The sequence below is a fragment of the Pteropus alecto genome, unplaced genomic scaffold (assembly GCF_000325575.1).
Source record: "Pteropus alecto unplaced genomic scaffold, ASM32557v1 scaffold25, whole genome shotgun sequence".
Lineage (NCBI taxonomy): Eukaryota > Metazoa > Chordata > Mammalia > Chiroptera > Pteropodidae > Pteropus > Pteropus alecto.
Genome location: NW_006441955.1, coordinates 6853469 through 6873180, shown reverse-complemented (window position 1 = coordinate 6873180; position 19712 = coordinate 6853469). Strand labels below are relative to the sequence as shown.

The window sequence follows — 19712 nt, the reverse complement described above, 5'->3', positions numbered from 1 at the left end:
TTCCTCCCGTGTTCCTGATGGGCTTTTGGCTCATGGGCCATTTGTTCTTTGTGTTTTGTACTCTGGTCACTTAACAGTAGAGGTTTTGCAAAAGCTCTTCCTTCCATTGGCTTGGTGGTCCTTCCCTGCCATTTCTCTCTCCTTCCAAGTGATCATGAGTTAACACATGCAAATGCTCAGGACAGGACTTGGCATGTAACAGACCTCACTACACGTTAGCTGTTATTCTATTGACTGTTAATACAAGCCCATCTGTCCTTCCAGAAGTCGGATGGTCTTGGCTGTGAATCTGAGCTCTGCCCTTCACTGATTGTGTGACCTTGGGCAAGTTATTTCGCCTACTAGTTTTCTCACCTGCAGAAGGGGATCATCCCAACTTCTTGGGGTGATTGTGAGAATTAAATGAGATGGTGTACAATAGGTGCCTGACACAATGGGGGCACCTAGTAACCATCTTATTTGTATGGTTGCTATTATTACCATTACAAAACCTTTCCTGAATTTCCCAGTTAGTGTTTTCAAAGTACTATGATCATTCTTCATTCTGCTTTGTAGTGTGGCAACACTTTGGCTTTTTGCCTGCCACACTAGCCGGGGAGATTCCAGAGGGTAAGGCCAGTGGGCCTTGCAGTGCCTAGAAGAATGTAAGGGCTCAGTAAATGTTTGCTGACAAAATGCCTGGGCATCTTTTTGAGCTCCTTCTCCTGAAAACAAGGCTTCGAGCTGCTCTGGGGATCCTGGTAAGGCTAGCTCAGCCTCTGTCCCGTGGTTGCAGGTACGAGAATGGAAGGAGCAAGGCAGCAAGACCTTCATGTGCACAGGGCGCCCCGGCTGGCTCACCATCTCGCTCCGGGTTGGGAAGTACAAGAAGACACACAAAAACATCATGATCAACCTGATGGATATTCTGGAGGTGGACACCAAGAAACAGGTGAGTGTGGCGTGGTTCCCTGGCTCTGGGAATGAGCAGGACTGCCCCTGGTGCAAGTGGCTTGGAAGGACATGATTTTAGGCAAGGGCATTTGAGGGTAGACAAGACTAAGATCCCTGGTCATTGCCATTCTTCAAAGCCTCAGCTTTGGAAGAGATTGGTTATAACTCTATCTCATAGTGCAAATTGAGAGTTCAGGGGGATTCTTTGATTATCTGCAGTTCCACAGGAAGACAGGGATGGGGAAATCATGGGGGGAAATGAGACAGGAGGCTTTCTGATCTCTCAGGGACTTCCAAAAATGCAGAAAGGAACACAAAGTGAAGTGAATTAGTTTTTCATTTTCTTTAAATTTAAACCCGAACGTAATACCCTTCTCCAATATCCTACAGACTCCTAGTAGGGAAGCCCTATGTTAAATGTTGAGAATGTACCCAGTTTTCTTTTTTTTTTTCACACAGTGCTTTACACCTGCTAAAATTAACTTATTTCATGCAAAACAAGACCTTGAATGGTCAGTCATATTAAAGCTGGTTTGATTATTAATAGTTACCTTTTTGGAAGAAGCTTTTTCCCTATGTAAGGTATCATATTGCAGATTTAAAACGTAGACTATCAGTGAAATGCATGAAGTGATCATTTCTGCTTGAGAAAAAAGAGATACAAAAGGGAACCTACTTACCCCTTTTTGGTAAGGAGGTGTACTGGTAAACAGAGGGCCTTGTTGCAAGCTTCCTGAGGACCCACTTGTTAATAGCCATAGACATGTGCATGCTCTTTGGCCTATCGAATAATTCTGGTTCTTAAAACCTGGCTTAAGGAAACAGGAAATAAGCTTAAATCATAGACAATACAGAGAGAGATTGTATGACAGCTTTTTTTCTTCCTTTCTCTCTTTAAATCACAGCTTTATTTCTAATCGAAGACAACACAATATTCAATAGTAGAGAGTTGTTAGATATGATATATCCACATGATGGCATTTTGTTGTGAGACCTTGGCCAGTTTACTTAATCACCTGTGCCTTTTTTTGTCCCCTCGGCTTTACTGATATAGACTTAATGTATAATAATCTGCACATACAGTGTACAATTTGATAATAAATTTTGAGATATGTGTACACCTGTGAGACCATTACAATCAAGACAATGAACATACACATCACCTCAAAGGTTCCCTCTTGCCCCTTGGTAATCCATTCCTCAGGGCCTTCCCTGCCTCTTACCCCACATCCCTATAGTGACCAGCTTTTTGTCATTATACATTAGTTTGTATTTTAGAGTTTTATATGAATGGAATCATGCGTTATGTACTCTTGTTTTGTCTGGCTTCTTTCACTCTGTAATTATTTCGAGAGAAATCCATATCGAAGTATGTATCAGAAGTACATTATGTTTTATTGCTGAGTGGTATTCCATTGTATGAGTATATCACAGTTTGTTTATCCTTTCACTTATCATAGGATATTTGAGTTATTTCCAGCTTTGGGCTATCACAAATAAAATCACTAGGAACATTTATAGACATGTCTTGTGTAGATACATGCTTTCCTGTCTCTTGGGTAAAATACCCAGGAAAGGAATCACTGACTCATTTGATAGGTGTTTGGTTAACTTTTTAAGAGACTGCCAGCTTGTCTTTCAATGTGCTTGTAGCATTTTACATAGATGTTTAACGCTATAAATTTCTCCCTTGAGCCATTCCACAAATTTTGATAGGTTATCTTTTCATTTTCATTCAGTTCAAAATACTTTCCAATTTCCTTTTTACAATTTGATCTTGGCCGAAAGGCTGAGAAGCAGTCTGGTTTCCTTTTTGACACCTGTTTTGACCCATGGGTTATTTATTTTATTCTGTTTCCAAATATTTGGGAATTTTCCAGAGATCTTTGTTACTGATTTGTAATTTAATTCAATTGTCAGAAAATATACTTTGTATGATCAGAATGTTTTTCAGTTTATTGAGACTTATCTTATGGCCCAGAAGAATATGATCTATCTTGATAAATGTTCCATGTACATTTTTTTAAATGTGTGTTCTGCCATTTGGGGCTGGTGTGTAGTATAAATGTTAATTAGGTCATGTTGATTTATAGTGTTGTTCAAGTCTTCTATATCCTTACAAATATTCTCTCTACTTATTCTATCAATTACTGAAGGAAGGCTATTGAATATTTACCTATGATTGTGGATTTGTTTATATCTCTTGTGGTTCCATCAGTATTTGCTTCATTTGTTTTGAAGCTCTGTAATTAGGTATGTAAACGTTTAGTAACTTTACATCCCCTTGATTAATTGATCCTTTATAATTATGAAATGACCTCTTTCATTCTAGTTATATTCTTTGCTCTGAAATCTACTTTGTCTGATATAATAAAGTCATTCTAGCTTTTTTTTTTTTTGGTGCCACATATTCTTTATCCATTTGTCTTTTGATTGGAACATTTAATCCGTTTACATTTTTAAAATTTTTTTAAAAATTGTAATTAGTTTCAAGTATACAGTACATTGGTTAGACATCTATATAGTTGTAAAGTGATCCTTCCAATTGCTCCCTCCCTTCCCTGACCCTCCACCTAGCCAATGTATTAATGCTAATTGCATTCCCTATGCCGTGCTCCCCATCCCTGTAACCATCTATCACCTTCTAATTTATACTTCTTTAACCCTTCATCCTATTCTCCCAGTCCCCTCAAAACACCCCCTCTGTCTGTCAACAAATTGTCTACTGTATTTGTCAGTCTGTTTTTGATTAGTTTGTTCTTTTTACTCCTTAAATTCCGCATATAAGTGAAATCATATAGTGTTTATTTTTCTCTGTCTGACTTAAATATCTTCTAGGTTCATCAAAGCAATATCTTTTTCCATTCCCTTCCTTTTCATATGCAGGGGTCTTGTTTTCTTATCCTTTCGGCCACTCTTATCTTTTGGTTAGAGCGCTTAGTTCTTGTCCATTTAAGGTACTTATTAATAGGAATTCTTTATTTCTTTATTCCTGTTTTTGATACATGTTTTTTCTTAAAGAAGTCCCTTCGACATTTCCTGTAATTCTGGCTTGGTGATGATAAATTCCTTTCGTTTATTTTTCGTCTGGGAAGTTCTTTATCTGTCCTTCAACTCTAAATGATAGTTTTGCTGGATAAATTATTCTTGGTTGTAGATCCTGGGTCTTCATCCTGTCGAATATTTTTTGCCAAACCCCTCTGTCCTGCATAGTTTCTTTTGAGAAATCAGCTGCCAGTGGTATGGGTGTTCTTTTATATGTAATTATTTGTTTTTTTCTTCCTGCTTTTAATATTATTTCTTCGTATTTAAACTTTGGCATTTTAATTATGACGTGTCTTGGCATGGGCCTCTTTGGATCCCTGATTTTTGGAATTCTCCGAGCTTCTTGGGGTTTTATGTCCATTTCCTTCAACAGGTTAGGGAAGTTTTCCATTGTTATTTCTTTAAATAGCTGTTCAGCATCTTGATTTTCTTCAGTTTCACTGATCAGACAAATATTTGGAGCCTTAATAGTGTCCCATATCCTCCTTAAATTATTTTTATAGTCTTGGCATCTTTTTTCCTTGCCATTCTGATTGAGTGTCCTGATTGGCCTTCCTGTCCTCTAGATAGGGCATTTGATCGTCTTCTTTATTCACTTTGTTTATTTGTTCCATTTCATACTGGTTCCCTTTTATAATTTCCATTTCCATTTTTATCTCTTTGTTAAAGTTCTCTACACTTTTCCAAAGTTCATTGAGCATCTTTATAACTAGTATTTTGAACTCTGCACCTGTTAGATTACTTGACTCCATTATATCTGGATCTCTGTTCTGTTCTGTCATATGGTTTCTGCTTCTTTGTCTTCCCATTGGCCGCCTTTCCATGTCTGTTTCTATGTACTAAGCAAAGCTCCTAAATCTCCCGGTCTTATTAGTGTGGACTTGTGAAGTAGGTGTCCAGTGGCACAGTCCTAAGAGGAGTTCAGCTGCAGGCCAAATTTAGCCCAAGCCTCTATCCCTCTGGGGCCATCTGTTAAGATTTAGCAAGCAGTTCACAGATGCTGTGCTTATAGTTGCCTCATAAGGCCACACGAGAAACCAAGGCCAGCTGCCTCCACCAGTGTGAGTCTCAGCAAGGAGCACCTGACTCATGGAGGATATACCTGGATGTGACTTGGGCGGGGCTCGAGCTGGGGTAGGCGGGGTTTCAGAGAATCCTCTGGGCGGAGCGACCTTTGTTATTCAGTTTGATGATGTCTCAGCTATGGAGGCACTGTGTCCGGTGCACTGGTAGTGGGGAGAGCTCAATAGGGAACAACGGATACCCCCGGCACTTCTGTACCCTCGGCCCTCACTCCGACAATGTCTCCTATAAGCCCCTGGTGCCCCCTGCGCACAGCCGAATTGGCACTGGTGCTCAGAGCAAGCAGGTCCGTCACCGCGAAAATCCGCCCTTTTAAGAGGCATCTGCCTCTGCCACAACCTCGGTCTCACTCAGCGGATCAGCCTGGGCAGTCCCGTGTTATTGCCCCGTCCTACCTTCTGCCGTTGAATGGTACTTTCTTGGATTTCTCTGTAGTTGTATGGCTTGTTCATCTAAATCCCAGGCGATTTTTCCTTGCTGCTGCTCCTTGTTTCTGTCACAACTTTGATTTAGTCCCCAGAGGGATGAACAGAGCCTCTATCATCTACGTCTTTTTTTTTTTTTTTTTACTTATAGCATGGTGTATCTTTTTCCATCCTTTCACTTTTAATCTGTTTTTTTAAATATTAAAAATGTGTTTTTTTATAAGCAGCATATAGTTTTTATCCAATCTGATGATCTCTGCCTTTTAATTGAGATGGTAAGACCATTTACATTTAATGTTATTATTGATAAGGTTTGGCTTAACTCTGTCACCTTGTTCTTTGTTTTCTCTTTGTCCCATTTGTTTTTTGTTCCCTTCTTTTTTTTCTTTTGAATTACTAAATAATTTTTATGATCCTATTTTAGCTCTCTTGTTGGCTTTTTAACTGTAATTTTGTTTTGTTATTTTGGCAGTTGTTTTAGGATTTATAGTATACACTTTACTTATCACAGTTTACCTTCAAATGATGTCTTATTTTATCTGTAGTATAAGAAAAATCTTATAGTTATACACTTCTATTTCTCTCCTCCCAACCTCTGTGATATTGTTATACTGTTATTTATGTTATAAAGCCCATACCACATTACTGTTTTTTAATAGTTATCTTTTTAAGAAACTTAAATAATAAGAAAAATTTTATATACTTACCCATATAGTTGCCATTTCTTCATTTCATTGTGTGGATTCATATTTCCATCTGGTTTCATTTTCCTTCTGCCAGAAGGATCTCTTTTAACATTTTGTATGGTAATTTTGCTGGTGATGAATCTTTTAGCTGCCATATGTCTGAAAACACTTATTTTGCCTTCATTTCTTTTTCAGCTTTTATTGTAAAGTATGCATAACACAAAATTTACAATCTTAACTATTTTTAAGTGTACAGTTCAGTGGTATTAAATATGTTCATAAAATTATGCAGCCATCTCCACCATCTATCTCCATAACTCTTTTCATCTTGCAAAACTGAAACTCTATACTTTAAAACAATAACTCCTCATTCCCCCTCCCTCCCAAGACCTAGCAAATGACTATTAAAATTTCTGTCTGATTTTTGACTTCTCTAAATATCTCATAAAAGTGGAATCATACAGTATTTGCCTTTAAGGCTGAATAATATTCCATTGTATGTATATATCACATTTTGCCTATTCATTCTTCTATGCATGGATACTTGGTTGCCTCCACATGTTAGCTATTGTGAATAATAGTGCTATGAGCATGGGGGTACAGATATATTTTCAAGACCCTGCTTACAATTCTTTTGGATGTGTACCCAAAAGTGGAATTGCTGAGTTATATGGTAATTCTGTGCTTAATTTTTTTTTGGGGGGGGTGGGGCGGCGGGGAGAGCTGCCATACTGTTTTCCATAGTGACTGTACCATTTTACAGTCCTATCAACAGTGTGCAAAGTTCTCAATTTCTCCACATCCTCACCAACACTTGTTTTTTTCTGGGTTTTTTTGTTTTTGTTTTTGTTTTTTGATAGTATCCATCCTAATGGATGTGAATTGCCTTCATTTTTGACAGGTATTTTCACTAGGTATGAAATTCCAGGTTGGCAGTTTTTTCACTCAGCACTTTAAAGATGTCTTACTGTCATCTTGCACTGTTTCCAACAAGAAATCTATTATTCTTATCTTCATTCCTCTGTATGTAACATGTCTTTTTTTCTCTCTGGCTGTTTTTCAGAATTTCTCTTTATCATTAGTTTTGAGCAATTTTATTGTGATGTACTTTGGTATAATTTTCTTCATTGTTCTTGGCTTGGGATTTATTATAATTTTCATCTAATTTAGAAATTTGGGGATCTTTATTTCTTTAAATATTTTTTCTGTCCACTACCCTCTTCTTTGAGGACTGCCTTCAGTATTGAAGTTGTTTCACTGAGTGATACACTGTTCGTTTTAATTTTTTCTTCTGTGTTTCATTTTGAATAGTTTCTACTGCTCTGTATTAAGTTCACTGCTTTTTTCTTCAGCAATGTCTGATTTGCTATCAATCTCAGCCAGTGTATTTTTCATCTCAGACATTGTTGTTTTTATTTCTAGAAGTTTGATACGGGTGTTTTTACTATCTTTTTAATGTCTCTACTTAACTTTCTGAAAATAAGGAATACAGCAATAATAACTATTTTAATGCCCTTGCCTGCAAATTTTAATATCTGTGTCAAATCTGGATACATTTTTATTAAAACGGATTGATTTTTCTCCTCATTGTGGATGGAATTTGCCTCACTCTTTGCATGACTAGTAAACTTTGATTGGATTTTAGACACTATGAATTTTACCTTGTTGGGTGCTGGATATTTTTGTATTTTTAGAAATCTTATTGAGCTCTGCTCTGAGATATAGCTAAGTTACTGGGAAACAATTTGATCCTGTTGGGTCTTGATCTTTTAGGTGGCAACAGAGGAACATTTAATGTAGGGGTAGTTATTCCCCACTGTGAGGTGAGACCATTCTGTTTACTCTACCCAATGCACTGCAAAACATGAGATTTTTCCAGTCTGGCTTTTGGGAACAGATACTATCCCTACCCTGTGTGAGCCCCTGCACTGTTACCTGTTATCCTTTCTGGTGGCATTTCCCCTCAGAAAAGTAATTTCTTCATGTGTATGCACTGATCCGTACTCAGCTGAATATTCAATGGGTACCCTTTGCAGTTCCTCAGAGTTTTCTCTATGTACAGTTTCTTCTCCAGTACTCTGTCTTCTAAATTCTATTCACCTCGATCTTCCGGGGCTCTCAACTAAGAGTCCACTGGGCCCCGCTGAGTTTCCCCTCCCTGCACTGCCTAACTCTAGGCACTTAGCTGGGGCATTCACAGAGCTCCCCTTGTTTGATTTCCTGTCTTTCAAGACTTCATTGCCTGATGTCCACTATGTTGAAAACTCTTGTTTTATGTATTTTGTCTCTTCTTTGTTTTCAGGCAGCAGGGTAAATCTGGTCCTTGTTGCTGCATCTTAGCTGGAAGCAGAAGTCCTCATGATGGCATGTTAATGTGTCCATTAAAAATTATGTTTTCCAAGAATATTTAATAACAAAGGACAATGATTGTAGTATTGTGTTAAATTTTAAAAACAAGATGAGAAAGTGTGTGTTTATATTTCTGTGTGCGTGCATTGTATGAAAACGTACAAAATTGCAATATAGATATGATTAGTAAAAGACAAAGTAAATACATTTCAGTGTTAATACTGATACTCTGAAGAACTGGGATAGATTTTTGTCATCTTCATATATGCTGTTTCTTCCAAATAAAGGAATATTTCTTCTAAAATCTAGAAGAAAAATAAACTAAGTATTACATATAAAGATACTTAAAAGGACAAGATTAAACAGTAACAAACCCAGAGCCAGAAACCTCATTTACTATAACATAAGGCAGTATAATGTTCTAGAAAGAGGCTATAAAAGCCAGGTAGGAATCTCTGCATTGATTGTTTAGGAAGGTTTGGAAAGATGCCCTGTTAGGCCTGGAAGTTTCCTTGTGACTCAAGGTCTCTCTTCTTATGTCAACAGATTGTCCGTGTGGAGCCCTTGGTGACCATGGGTCAGGTGACCTCACTGCTAAACTCCATTGGCTGGACGCTGCCTGTGTTACCTGAGCTAGATGACCTCACAGTGGGTGAGGACTCAGATAGTCCTAGGATCAGAGCTGAGGCACCTTGGCCCATATTCCATCCAGTGTAGAAGCTGTCACTATTTCGTCTATAACAGAAGTCCCCCCATCTCTGTTTGGCCAGCTCCAAAGACAGAGTGCTTCCTTTTGGCTGTTTCATTTCTAAACAGCTCAAGCTATCAAACAGCACTTTTTAATCTCTAGCTTGAATCTGCTTCCCTGTGACTTGTATTCATGGCTTCAGTTCTGCCCTGTAGAGCACACAAAATAAGTCTAGTCTCTCTTTCCTTTGGAAGATTCATGGTCCCCAAACCCTTCTCTTCTCAAAGAGAAACGACTTCAGTTCTTTTAACTATTCCCATGGGACACAGCCTCCTGCCACCCAACCAACGTCCCTTTTCATTAAGGTCCCTCTTAAAACGAATGCACATAGGTTTGTAGGTTGGGTCTGGCCAGAGGTATGAGCGTCATTGACAAAGTCTCCCATCCATCCCTTTTCGAGGAAGCCTTCATTCTCCAATCTGAGCCCCTCTTCCTCTCTCCTACTCTCCAGATCCAGAGATGGGAAGTCTCCCCTAAGTGGGCAGCTCGTTTCTGCCAGCCCTGTCATACCACCCTTATGCTATGAGCTTCCGAGCTCCAGTGAAGTGCCCTTTACTCAATTCTTCCCCACCCTGCACCCCACTGCTCCACCTGGCTAACTCATGTGTTTCTGCAGGAGGTTTGATCATGGGCACAGGCATCGAGTCATCGTCCCACAAATATGGCCTATTCCAACACATCTGCACTGCCTACGAGCTGGTCCTGGCTGATGGCAGCTTTGTGCGATGCACACCGGTAAGTTCAGAGACAGGACGTCCCCACCAGCTTGCTCTGGGCATCAAGGACCCTGGTGATAGGGAGGTGGCTCCCCTGGAGGTGCTTTGTTTCAAGTACACTTGTTCAGTCTAGGTCTGTATTCATGCTAACAGATTAAAATAGCCCCTTTACGTGCTCAGACACTATTATAAATACTTTATATATTAAGACTTAATCCTTTAACAAGGATTAGTTATTATTATTAGCCACATTTTATAGACAGGAAACTAAAGCACAGGTTGGTTAATAAACTTTACCAAGATCAGACAGCTAATAAATCCCACTTAGCTGGGATTCAGATCCAAGTTATCAGGCTCCTAGATCAATGTCCTTAGCTTTTAATTACACTGTACTGCCTCTGTAGGGGAAGTCAGGCTTCAGTATCAAAGCTCTATGTCAGATGGTGTGAGGGGTAACTAAAGCAATAAAAGGGGCTATTTTGGAGAAATTAAAGACAATTCTATGGCCCAAAGTGGGACACAGACATTTGAGGCATTTACCCTAAGGAGCGGGACAGGATTGAAACTTTAAATAAAGTCAGATCTCTCCAAGCATATCTGAGGAGCCCCTGGGATGCGGGGACAGTGTGATGCTTTGGAAGCAGATGTTTCAGAGTTCCCATAGTTGGCCTCACAAAAGAGTCCAGGGCAGGACTCCTGGTTTAGGAGCTCTGGTCTTGGGCAAGAGGGACCCTTTTTACATCATTTTAGCCCATTTCCCTGCCTTCAACCAATTTTTACCAGCAGAGAGAAGAAACAAACATTAGTGAATTACTTCCGTTCTCTGAGGCCAAGTTTCCTATCTGACAAATGCTTTGTCAGGAGGAGAAAGTAGATGCCTGCTTATTATTGCTGATCTGACTGTGTGATTAGGGGGAGGCTTGGTTGGGCCTACTTCAGCTGTTCCAGCGGCTTCAGCACTTCCCTGCTGCACCTGCCGTGCCCACACCAATGGCAGTCGACACAAGCAGACACCACACAGCTGTCCTCAGGGTGACGACCACACAAGGCTGGACTTCTTCAAAAGGCACTTTATTAGAATTAAAGAATCTAAATTAGAATGGCCAGGCGAAAAGTCTGTTGTTTGTCCCTGAAGCAAATACCAAAACAAGAAAATGGTGACATTAGAAGCAGATTTGGGGACTCTGATGAAGCTGTGCAACAGAACAATGCTGGCTCAGGAGTTTAGGTGATTTTGCCTGAGGCCCAGCATCTCCACACTGTCTGTGGGGAGCCTTGGATGAGCCCTGCTGTCTCTTGGCACCTCAATTTTTTTACTTGTTCAAGTGGAAGTGTTAATACTCTCCCTAGGCTGTGGTGGGGGAGGGGCACTACAGCTGATAGAGTAGGAAAGGCTCTGTAAATGCCTGGAAGGGAGGCATTTTAATGTCCCTTGGTGACTCTAACCCTTAGTAAGAGTTCAGCTCTTTGTTCAGCCTGGCCTAGAACTCCTGGCCCTTAGTCCCCTGTTTTGGGTCTTTGGGTAGTGCTGGTTGTGGCCTCTTTCTGGGTAACCTGCGGTCCAGGAGCTATGCCTCAATGATGGAGGAGGGAGGTTCTCTGTGAGTACCCCTGACGCTAGGCACTGTAAGGTCATATGTCATGCCGAAGCTTCAGAGTGAAAACTGAGGGCCAGAAAGCCCAGTTTATAAAGTGCCTTGTGGGGTTTACCCAGCAAGATGGTGACAGAATAGGAATTTAGCCCAGGCCCCAGGTTCTTTGTGCCCTTGTTGACTATGTGCCACAATGTGGGACCCAGGGTTCATGCTCTCAGCATGCGTTGACTCTTCCTTGCAGTCAGAAAACTCAGACCTGTTCTACGCTGTGCCCTGGTCCTGTGGGACCCTGGGCTTCCTTGTTGCCGCTGAGATTCGCATCATCCCTGCCAAGAAGTACGTCAAGCTGCGCTTTGAGCCAGTGTGGGGCCTGGAGGCGATCTGCGACAAGTTCAAACATGAGTCCCAGCGGCAGGAGAACCACTTCGTAGAAGGGCTGCTGTATTCCTTGGATGAGGCTGTCATCATGACAGGAGTCATGACGGACAAGGCAGAGCCCAGCAAGGTAGGTTAGGGTGTCAACTGCTGCAGACCAAGGCCTGGAGGAAGAAGGCCTGGGCGGGCTGGGTCTGAGCCTGTTGCCCCACCCTGACCCTGATAGTCACCCTTTTTGAGTCTACAACCTGAGTCAGCTCACCTTGGATTTGGGCAACAGAATTTATAGTCAGAATTATCTTAGGCAGTGACAAAAGCTTCCATTTCCACTGCTTCTGTCACCTGCCACATATGTGTGTATCTCTTGATGGCATAATCTTTTATCCTTACAGCAACTTACCTCATTTTATACTGAGGAAACTGAGACTCCAAGAGGTCAAATTAAACTTCCACAAGATGACAAAGCCAAGATCTGAGTAATTTGATTTGATGTCTTACAATCCAGATGGATACTCCTTCAACTTACTGTATAATATTTAATAGCAGTTTTTATGAGGGTTTTTATTAATTTTATTATGAGAGACTTGGAAAGTGTAAACAAAAGGAGAGAAAAGACTACCTATAAATGTGACCCAAAGCCAGCTGTTGCTAATATGTTTAGTTTAGTTATTTCCTCTCTTTCAGTACATAGATTTTTTTTTAAGTTTTTAAACTACAGAAGTAGTAAAACAATGAAAATATTTGTTTTCACCCCCAGGCATACAACGACTTGTAACAGTTTGGTGTGCATTCTTCAAGGCCTATTTGTGTGTGTGCATGTGTATATGCCCTCATTTCATTCCATTGGATCCCATTGTTGCATGTAAAGAATTGACCTAACTCATTACTGACTGATAAGCATTTATATTGCTTAAATGGTTTGCTCTTACAAATCAGATTTTCCACGAATAGTCTCTTGCATTTACCCTTGGCCTCTTGTACGAGCATTTCTGTAGGATTGAGTCCAAAAAATGGAATCCCTGAGCGTGTTTGAGCATGTTAAATATTAATAGCTATGACCAAACAGCTCTCCAGAAAAGTTGTGCTTCTGTCTACTTCCAGCAGTGGTGTGTGAGAATGAATGCCTTTCCCCTCCGTTCTTGCCAACACTGGATAGTATCACTGTTTCATTTTTGCCAATCTGATAGGGTTAAAAATAGTATCTCGTTTTATTTTGCAGTCTTCAGGTCACCTGTGAGGCTGAACATCTCTTTGCAGTTTTTTGGTTTGTTTGCCTTCAGCTGTGATCACCTGTTCAAATTTGTTTTTTCTGGTCTAGTGTGATAAGCATTTTTCCATGTTGTTATATTACGTTCAAAACAGTCATATTTAATGTCTGCAGAACGTTACACTGAGTGAATGTTTACTAAATGCCCTATCATTTACTAAACCACTGCCCGATAGTTGCAAATTTAAGTTGATTTCTAGTTTTTTATTATTTTAATTAATATAGCAATGAGCATCTTTTGTTTGTAATTTAAATAACATCTTAAAGCAGAATTAGCAGATCAAAAGGTAAGCTCTCTTAAGGCACTTGATCTATACCTATATACTGAAAACATTTTAAAATTGGAAGAGACTCGAAAATTATCTAGTACAATCCCCTCTCCAAATAAGAAAATGAGGCCAAGAGGGGGAAAGAGACTCCCCTGAGGACACACAGCTAGCAATGGGCAGATTTAAATTTGGGTCTCTGACCCCTAGTTCAGTGTCCCTTCCCCTCCATACCATCTTCTAGAATTTAGCATCATCCGCAAGCATTGATTGAGCACCATTCCTTGTGGGCACTAGTGGATGAAGATCCTGGACCAGGGGTAGGAGCACTGGTGCTCCCAAGGCCCTAGCTCTGCCTGACCGGGGCTGAGCCCAGGCAGCTCGTGTCCCTTAGTCACCTGGTAAGGATCTCTGGTTCAGAGGTTTTCTAGCTTCTCTAACGTGTTCCCTTAGAGGCTGTCAGGAGTAATGAGCTGAGGGAGGGGGCCAAGGGGAATCACCTCCCCCACTGTACCCGCTACTCTGTCACCTGTTTGATATATTAGATGTCACTTAAGCTTACAATTGGACAGAAGGGTTTGTGCATCTTTTAAAATGTTTAAGCACCCTGGTCCTAGTCCCAAGGAGAAAACTGAGGCCTTACTCAAAGGCTTATCTAGTGTCGGGCAGAGGGGCTGGGCTCTTAGGCCACAGCCTTTTGCAGAATGTCCCGATGAGCAAAACCCTGATGCCCAGTGGGAACAGGACTGGGGGCAGAGAGTGATAAATGCCGTTAGATGTGTGGACAGTTTGTTTGAGGAGCATTTCTTTCAAATCTCCTGATTGGCAGGCTATTCAGGAATTTGTCCCTTTGTGCCAGGCTCTGTGATAGGCCCTCTGCAGGCACAGTCCAGTGGAAGGCTCATTGTGGCCCTGAGAGGAGGCAACCCACCCCCATTTTACAGGGGAGGCCCAGAGATAGGAAGTAGTTTGCTATCTAAATGCCAGGACTGGAACTGGGACTCATGTGGCTGCTTGGCTGCCCCAGCTGGTGTGCCCTGGGGGAGGGAGACAATCTGGGTTCTTGATCATATCCTGGGCTTCTCTGGCATGAATTGTTTCTGATAAGTCAGTGAGCATCAGGAGCACCTGTCTCCAGATACTCCGAAGTCTCAATCTCATTATGCAGCTGGTGCCACTGCTAGGTGTGTAGCCAGGCCCCGCCCAGGGTTAGATCAGATTGCTGTGTTCCTATTGGGTTTCAATCTCCTTTGCATCAGCAAGCAGAGGCCAGCGCATGGTGTCTTTTGCCCTACCCTATACCGACCTCACTGAAACTGACTTAGACAAACAGGCTCTGTAACCCCACTTTCCTAGCACATTGCGGCCCCTGGTTTCCCCCCGCAGAGTGGCCTACAGAAGAGGGTGACACCCAGATAAGATACCACTCAAAGGATTGGCTGGCTCCAGGGTGGAAGGGATTGCCAAAGGGATGTGGGACTAGAAGGCCAGTGGGGGCCAGAAACTGAATATTGTGCCCCCAGTGTGGGCAGGCATTATGGGCTGGCCTTATGCATGGCACTTTCTGCATTATCTTTTAGTCTTCCCAACCAGGGGGTAATAATGTCTCCATTTTTGCCTGCACAGAAGATGAGGCTCAGAGAGGCTAAGTAACATTCCCAGGGTCAGCCTAGTGCCTTATAAGTGGAAAAAGCAAATTGGCCAAGAGTATGCATGGAATGGCCTCGTTTTTATAAATGTGTGTGTGTGTGTGTGTGTGTGTACACAGAAAATAAAACCTAATGAACACATAAGTTTTAGTAGGCTACAGGGGTGAGGGTGAGGCTACAGAGGTGTTTCTCCAAGTTATATACTTCTGCAGTGTTTAAAGTTTTCATACAGTGTACATTCCATTTAGAATCATGAAAAAAATAGGATTGTTTTGTTTTGTTTTGATAATGCCCACATTCCAGAGCCGGCCATTCAGGGTTCTCTGCTTTCTGCCCCTGGCCTTGCACAGCGTGGGGTACATTCTTGCCCTGCCTTTTGCCAGCCTGGTGGCCTCAGGCAGTCTATATAACCTTGATAATTCTCAACCTCTTTCGTGAAACACGGACAACCCTACTATGCAAGGTCTTGGAAGGGATAAAGAATGAATGTTTAGGTGCTGGCGACACTGCCTGGAGTATGGGCACTTGGCACATGTTCTGATTATTCCCTTCCACCAGCTCCCCTGAGGCTGCCTCATGTCTTGCCTCCCTAATGGCTCCCTGACGACTTTTTTCCTCTCTGGCCTCCACTCTCCACTTCTTCCTAATCCTTTACTTAGCCTGCCCAGCTGGGTGTGATCTTATCTGCCCCATAAAACTCCAGTGCCTCTCCCACCTCCTCGAGAAGCTGGTCTGATGTGAGGCCTGAGCATCCACAGTATGTATGTGTGTGTATGTATCATTTCTAATAGGCACCAAGAAAAACTCCCACAAAGCATATATTTTTATTACCATTTTACATGTGAAGAAACAGGCTGATAGAATGACCTGCCCAAAGTAACACAGCTAGTGTGTGACTAGGCCAGGATTTGGCCTTAGCTGCCCAGTCCTAGAGCCTGTGCTCCTTTGAGGCTGCTGCCCTGCCTCTCTCTGAAAGCATCTGCTCATAATTCATCTCACAGATGAGGAAGTTGAGGCCTAGAGAAGCTAAGCCATCCCAGGGCACAGGTGAAGTCCTGAACCATTTAGGACTGAAGAAGATACCAGCTAAATATAAGGTTTAGGCATTGGGGCCACAAGGCCCAGTGCCAAGGAAGTACGTAGGTTTGCTCTGTGGGTTTCCTCCATTGACGGTGGCTGCCTAGGGGGAGCACACACTCAGAGGATAATGAGGCTTAGTCTAGGGCTGCAGGGAAAGTATCATGGTTAATTAGTGCTGTTGACCATGGGACCCAGGGAGGAGGGGATGACCCATGCTCCGTGTTTGTGCCAACACTGGCCTAGTGGAAGGGAGGGAGGGAGGAATTCACCTGCATGGAGCACCGTGTTGTGGCAGATGCCAGAAAACATTTGCGCTTTGATTTTTCTCATTGAGAAAGAGCAGGGGACTAGGTCGGGGTCACTAAGTCCTCTAGACTATCAGGAACTAGCTGTTGGGCCCTGGGCACACCACTTAACCTTTTTGAGCTTCCGCTCTCCCTGTTAGAGAATACCCACTGTGCTTAACCTCACCAGGCTTTCAAGAGTCTAAAAAGGAGATAATAGACATGAAAGAGCTTTGAAAAGGCCAGGAGTGCTGAACAGAAGCTGGGTATCACTGTTACACCCTGATGGCACTTAGTGCTTGTCTGTGGGCTGACACAATGCCCTCTGTCATTTCAGCTGAATAGCATTGGCAATTACTACAAGCCGTGGTTCTTCAAGCACGTGGAGAACTATCTGAAGACAAACCAAGAGGGCCTGGAATACATCCCGTTGAGACACTACTACCACCGGCACACGCGTAGCATCTTCTGGGAGCTCCAGGTGAGGCTCAGATTTCCCAGTAGTCCTGGCTCCTCTAAGTTGGCAGGGCAGGGAACCAGGATGGTTAACATTGTAGCCACACTCTCTCCCTTAAGAGCAAAGAGTGGCTTTGTCCTAGGGAACTGTTACTCTTACATAGTAACACAGTTGCTTCCTCTGAGATTGGACCTTCTTCACTTAAAGCGGCAGGCTCCCAGTGAACAGAGAGTGGAGTGCTGGGCCAGGTAATTTGGGGAACACTGACCTGTTCCGTCCTTGAGGAACTGTAGCCCAGCCAAGCAGACAGACTCTAGTCCTGTAAAGGGCCACAAGAACAGGAAAAGGAAATGGCTAATCTGGTCCTGTCTAGGGTTGGAGGTAGCCATCAAGCTTGGCCTTGACAGATGAGCAAGAATTTGCTGTTGTACATGGAGGGATGGGGAACAGTGACATTTTGAAGGGCATCAGGGAAGGCCTCTCAGGAGATAACTTATGAGCAGGGACCTGAACATAGAGAGGACAAGCCATGAAGAAGTCCAGGGGAGAGTGTTCTAGGTGAGGGAGGTGCCAGAGCACAGGTCCTCAAATGGGCTGCATGGATTTTTTTTTTTCCTCTTTGAATTGAAGTGCAGTAGCATAAATTTAACCATTTTAAAGTATACGATTCCGTGGCATTTAGTACATGCATAATATTGTGCAACCATCACCTCGATCTAGTTCCAAAACGTTTTCATCACCCCAGAAGGAAATACTGTGCCCATTAGCAGTTGCTCCCCATTCCCCCTTCCCCCAGCCTGGCAACCATCAATCTGTTCTGTCTCTACGGATTTATCTACTTTAGGTAGTTCATATAAATGGAATCATTTGCGTCTGGCCTCTTTCACTAAGTATGCTTTCAGCATTCATCTATGTTGTAGCATGTATCAGCACTCATTTCCTTTTATTGCTGAATAACACTCCATTGTATGGATATGACACATTTTGTTTATCTATTCACCTGTGGTTGGATATTCTGGATTGTTTCCACCGATTGGCATTGTGAATTATGCTGCTGTACATTCACATACAAGTATTTGAGTACTAGTTTTCAGTTCTTTTGGGTATATGCTCATGAGTGGAATTGCTGGGTCATTAGATAACTCTGTGTCTAATTTATTGAGGAACCACTCACCTTTTCTCCACAGTGGCTGAGCCATTTTACACTTCTAACAGCAGTGTTCCATTTTCTCTACATTCTCACCAACACTTGTTCTCTGGTTTTTGATTATAGCCATCCTAGTGGGTATGAGATGGAATCTCATTGTGATTTTGATTTGCATTTTCCTAATGACTAATGATGTTAAGCATCCTTTCGCATGCTTATTAGCCATTTGCATATTTTTGGGAGAAGTGTCTATTCAGCTCCTTTGCTCATTTTTAATTGTTGAGTTGTAAGAGTTTATATGTTCTGAACACTAGACCCTTATGAGATAAATGACTTACAGATATTTGCTCCCATCCTGTAGGTTGTCTTTTCGCTTTTTTTTTGATGCACAAAAATTTTTAGTTTTGATGAAGTTCAGTATATGTATTTTTTGTTACTCATGCTTTTAGTGTCATATCTAAGAATCCCTTACTAAACCCAGGGTTATGGAGATTTAGCCCTATGTTTTCTTCTAAGAGCTTTATGATTTTAGCTCTTATATTTAGGTTGTTGATTTATTTTGAGTTAAGTTTTTTACATGATGTGAGATAGGGGTCTGACGCCACTCCTTTGCATATAGTTAACCAGTTGTCGTAGTGGAAAAACAGCAAGAAGGCCCCTGAGCTAGATCCGTGGTGAGGAATAAGGTCACATAGCAGTCAGAGACTGAATCAAATGGGTCCTTGTAAGTCAAGGAAGGACTTTATATTTTACTCTAAGTATGATAGGAAATTGAAAGAGGGCTTTGCACAGAAAAGTGATGTGACATGACCTGATTTCTGGTTTAAATGAATAACTTTGACAGCTAGATGAAAAATAGAAGAAAGAAGATATCTGAGTTTAGGGTGGTAGCAGTAGAGGAGGGAAAAAGTATCTTATCTGGGAGATAGTGTGAAAGCAGAACCAACCAATCCTCTGAACAGATCGGCCATGGGTGTGATTCCAAGGTTAGGGCCCCAAGCAACTGGTGACCAGATGTGCCATTGACTGCTGTGGGCAACATGGGGGAAAGGCCTGGGAAGGGAAATCAGAAGTTTGGTTTAGGGCTTGTCAGTTTGAGATGCCTTTCAGATATCTGTTTAGGACGTCAAGTGGGCAGCTGTCTCTATGTGTCAGGACTTCAGGGCAGGACTGAGGACACACATATCAGTATGGTCATGATCAACAGCATTCTAGGTGATCACTTCATTCCTGTCGCATCTGGGCCACACTTGGCTGGTCCAGTCTCTTCCTCACCCAGCTCTGTCAATCAGCAATATTTGAGGTTAGAGCTAGCTACACAATCTTCAGGGCCCAGTGCAAAAAGCAGGGGGAAACATGCCATCAAAGATACTGAATTACGAAGCTTTTTGCTCTCTTCCTTGGTCCGTCTCTTATCATAAATATTTGCTATTTAATGTTATTCTGAGTAAAGAAATATTAAAAATTTGAGTTATTAGCATGAGTTTTACTATTTATCTTTTAAATGTAATATAAGAGCATTTAACTCTTCATGCATATGTATGTCATTCTTAAAGAACCAGTGAAAGTGCTGCACAAAACTAACTCAAATGCTTTTATTTCCCTTC

The 19712-nt window shown here is 41.8% G+C and overlaps 1 protein-coding gene across 1 annotated transcript in view; it reads left to right on the top strand.

The window, feature by feature from the left end:
• DHCR24 (24-dehydrocholesterol reductase) overlaps positions 1 to 19712 on the top strand; it is a 29677-nt gene that overhangs the window by 2770 nt on the left and 7195 nt on the right. Inside the window, exons 2-6 of the mRNA XM_006919246.2 lie at positions 776 to 931; positions 9068 to 9173; positions 9886 to 10004; positions 11822 to 12085; positions 16839 to 16982. Of these exons, the coding sequence (XP_006919308.1) occupies positions 776 to 931; positions 9068 to 9173; positions 9886 to 10004; positions 11822 to 12085; positions 16839 to 16982 (789 nt within the window). The remainder of the gene's footprint in view (positions 1 to 775; positions 932 to 9067; positions 9174 to 9885; positions 10005 to 11821; positions 12086 to 16838; positions 16983 to 19712) is intronic.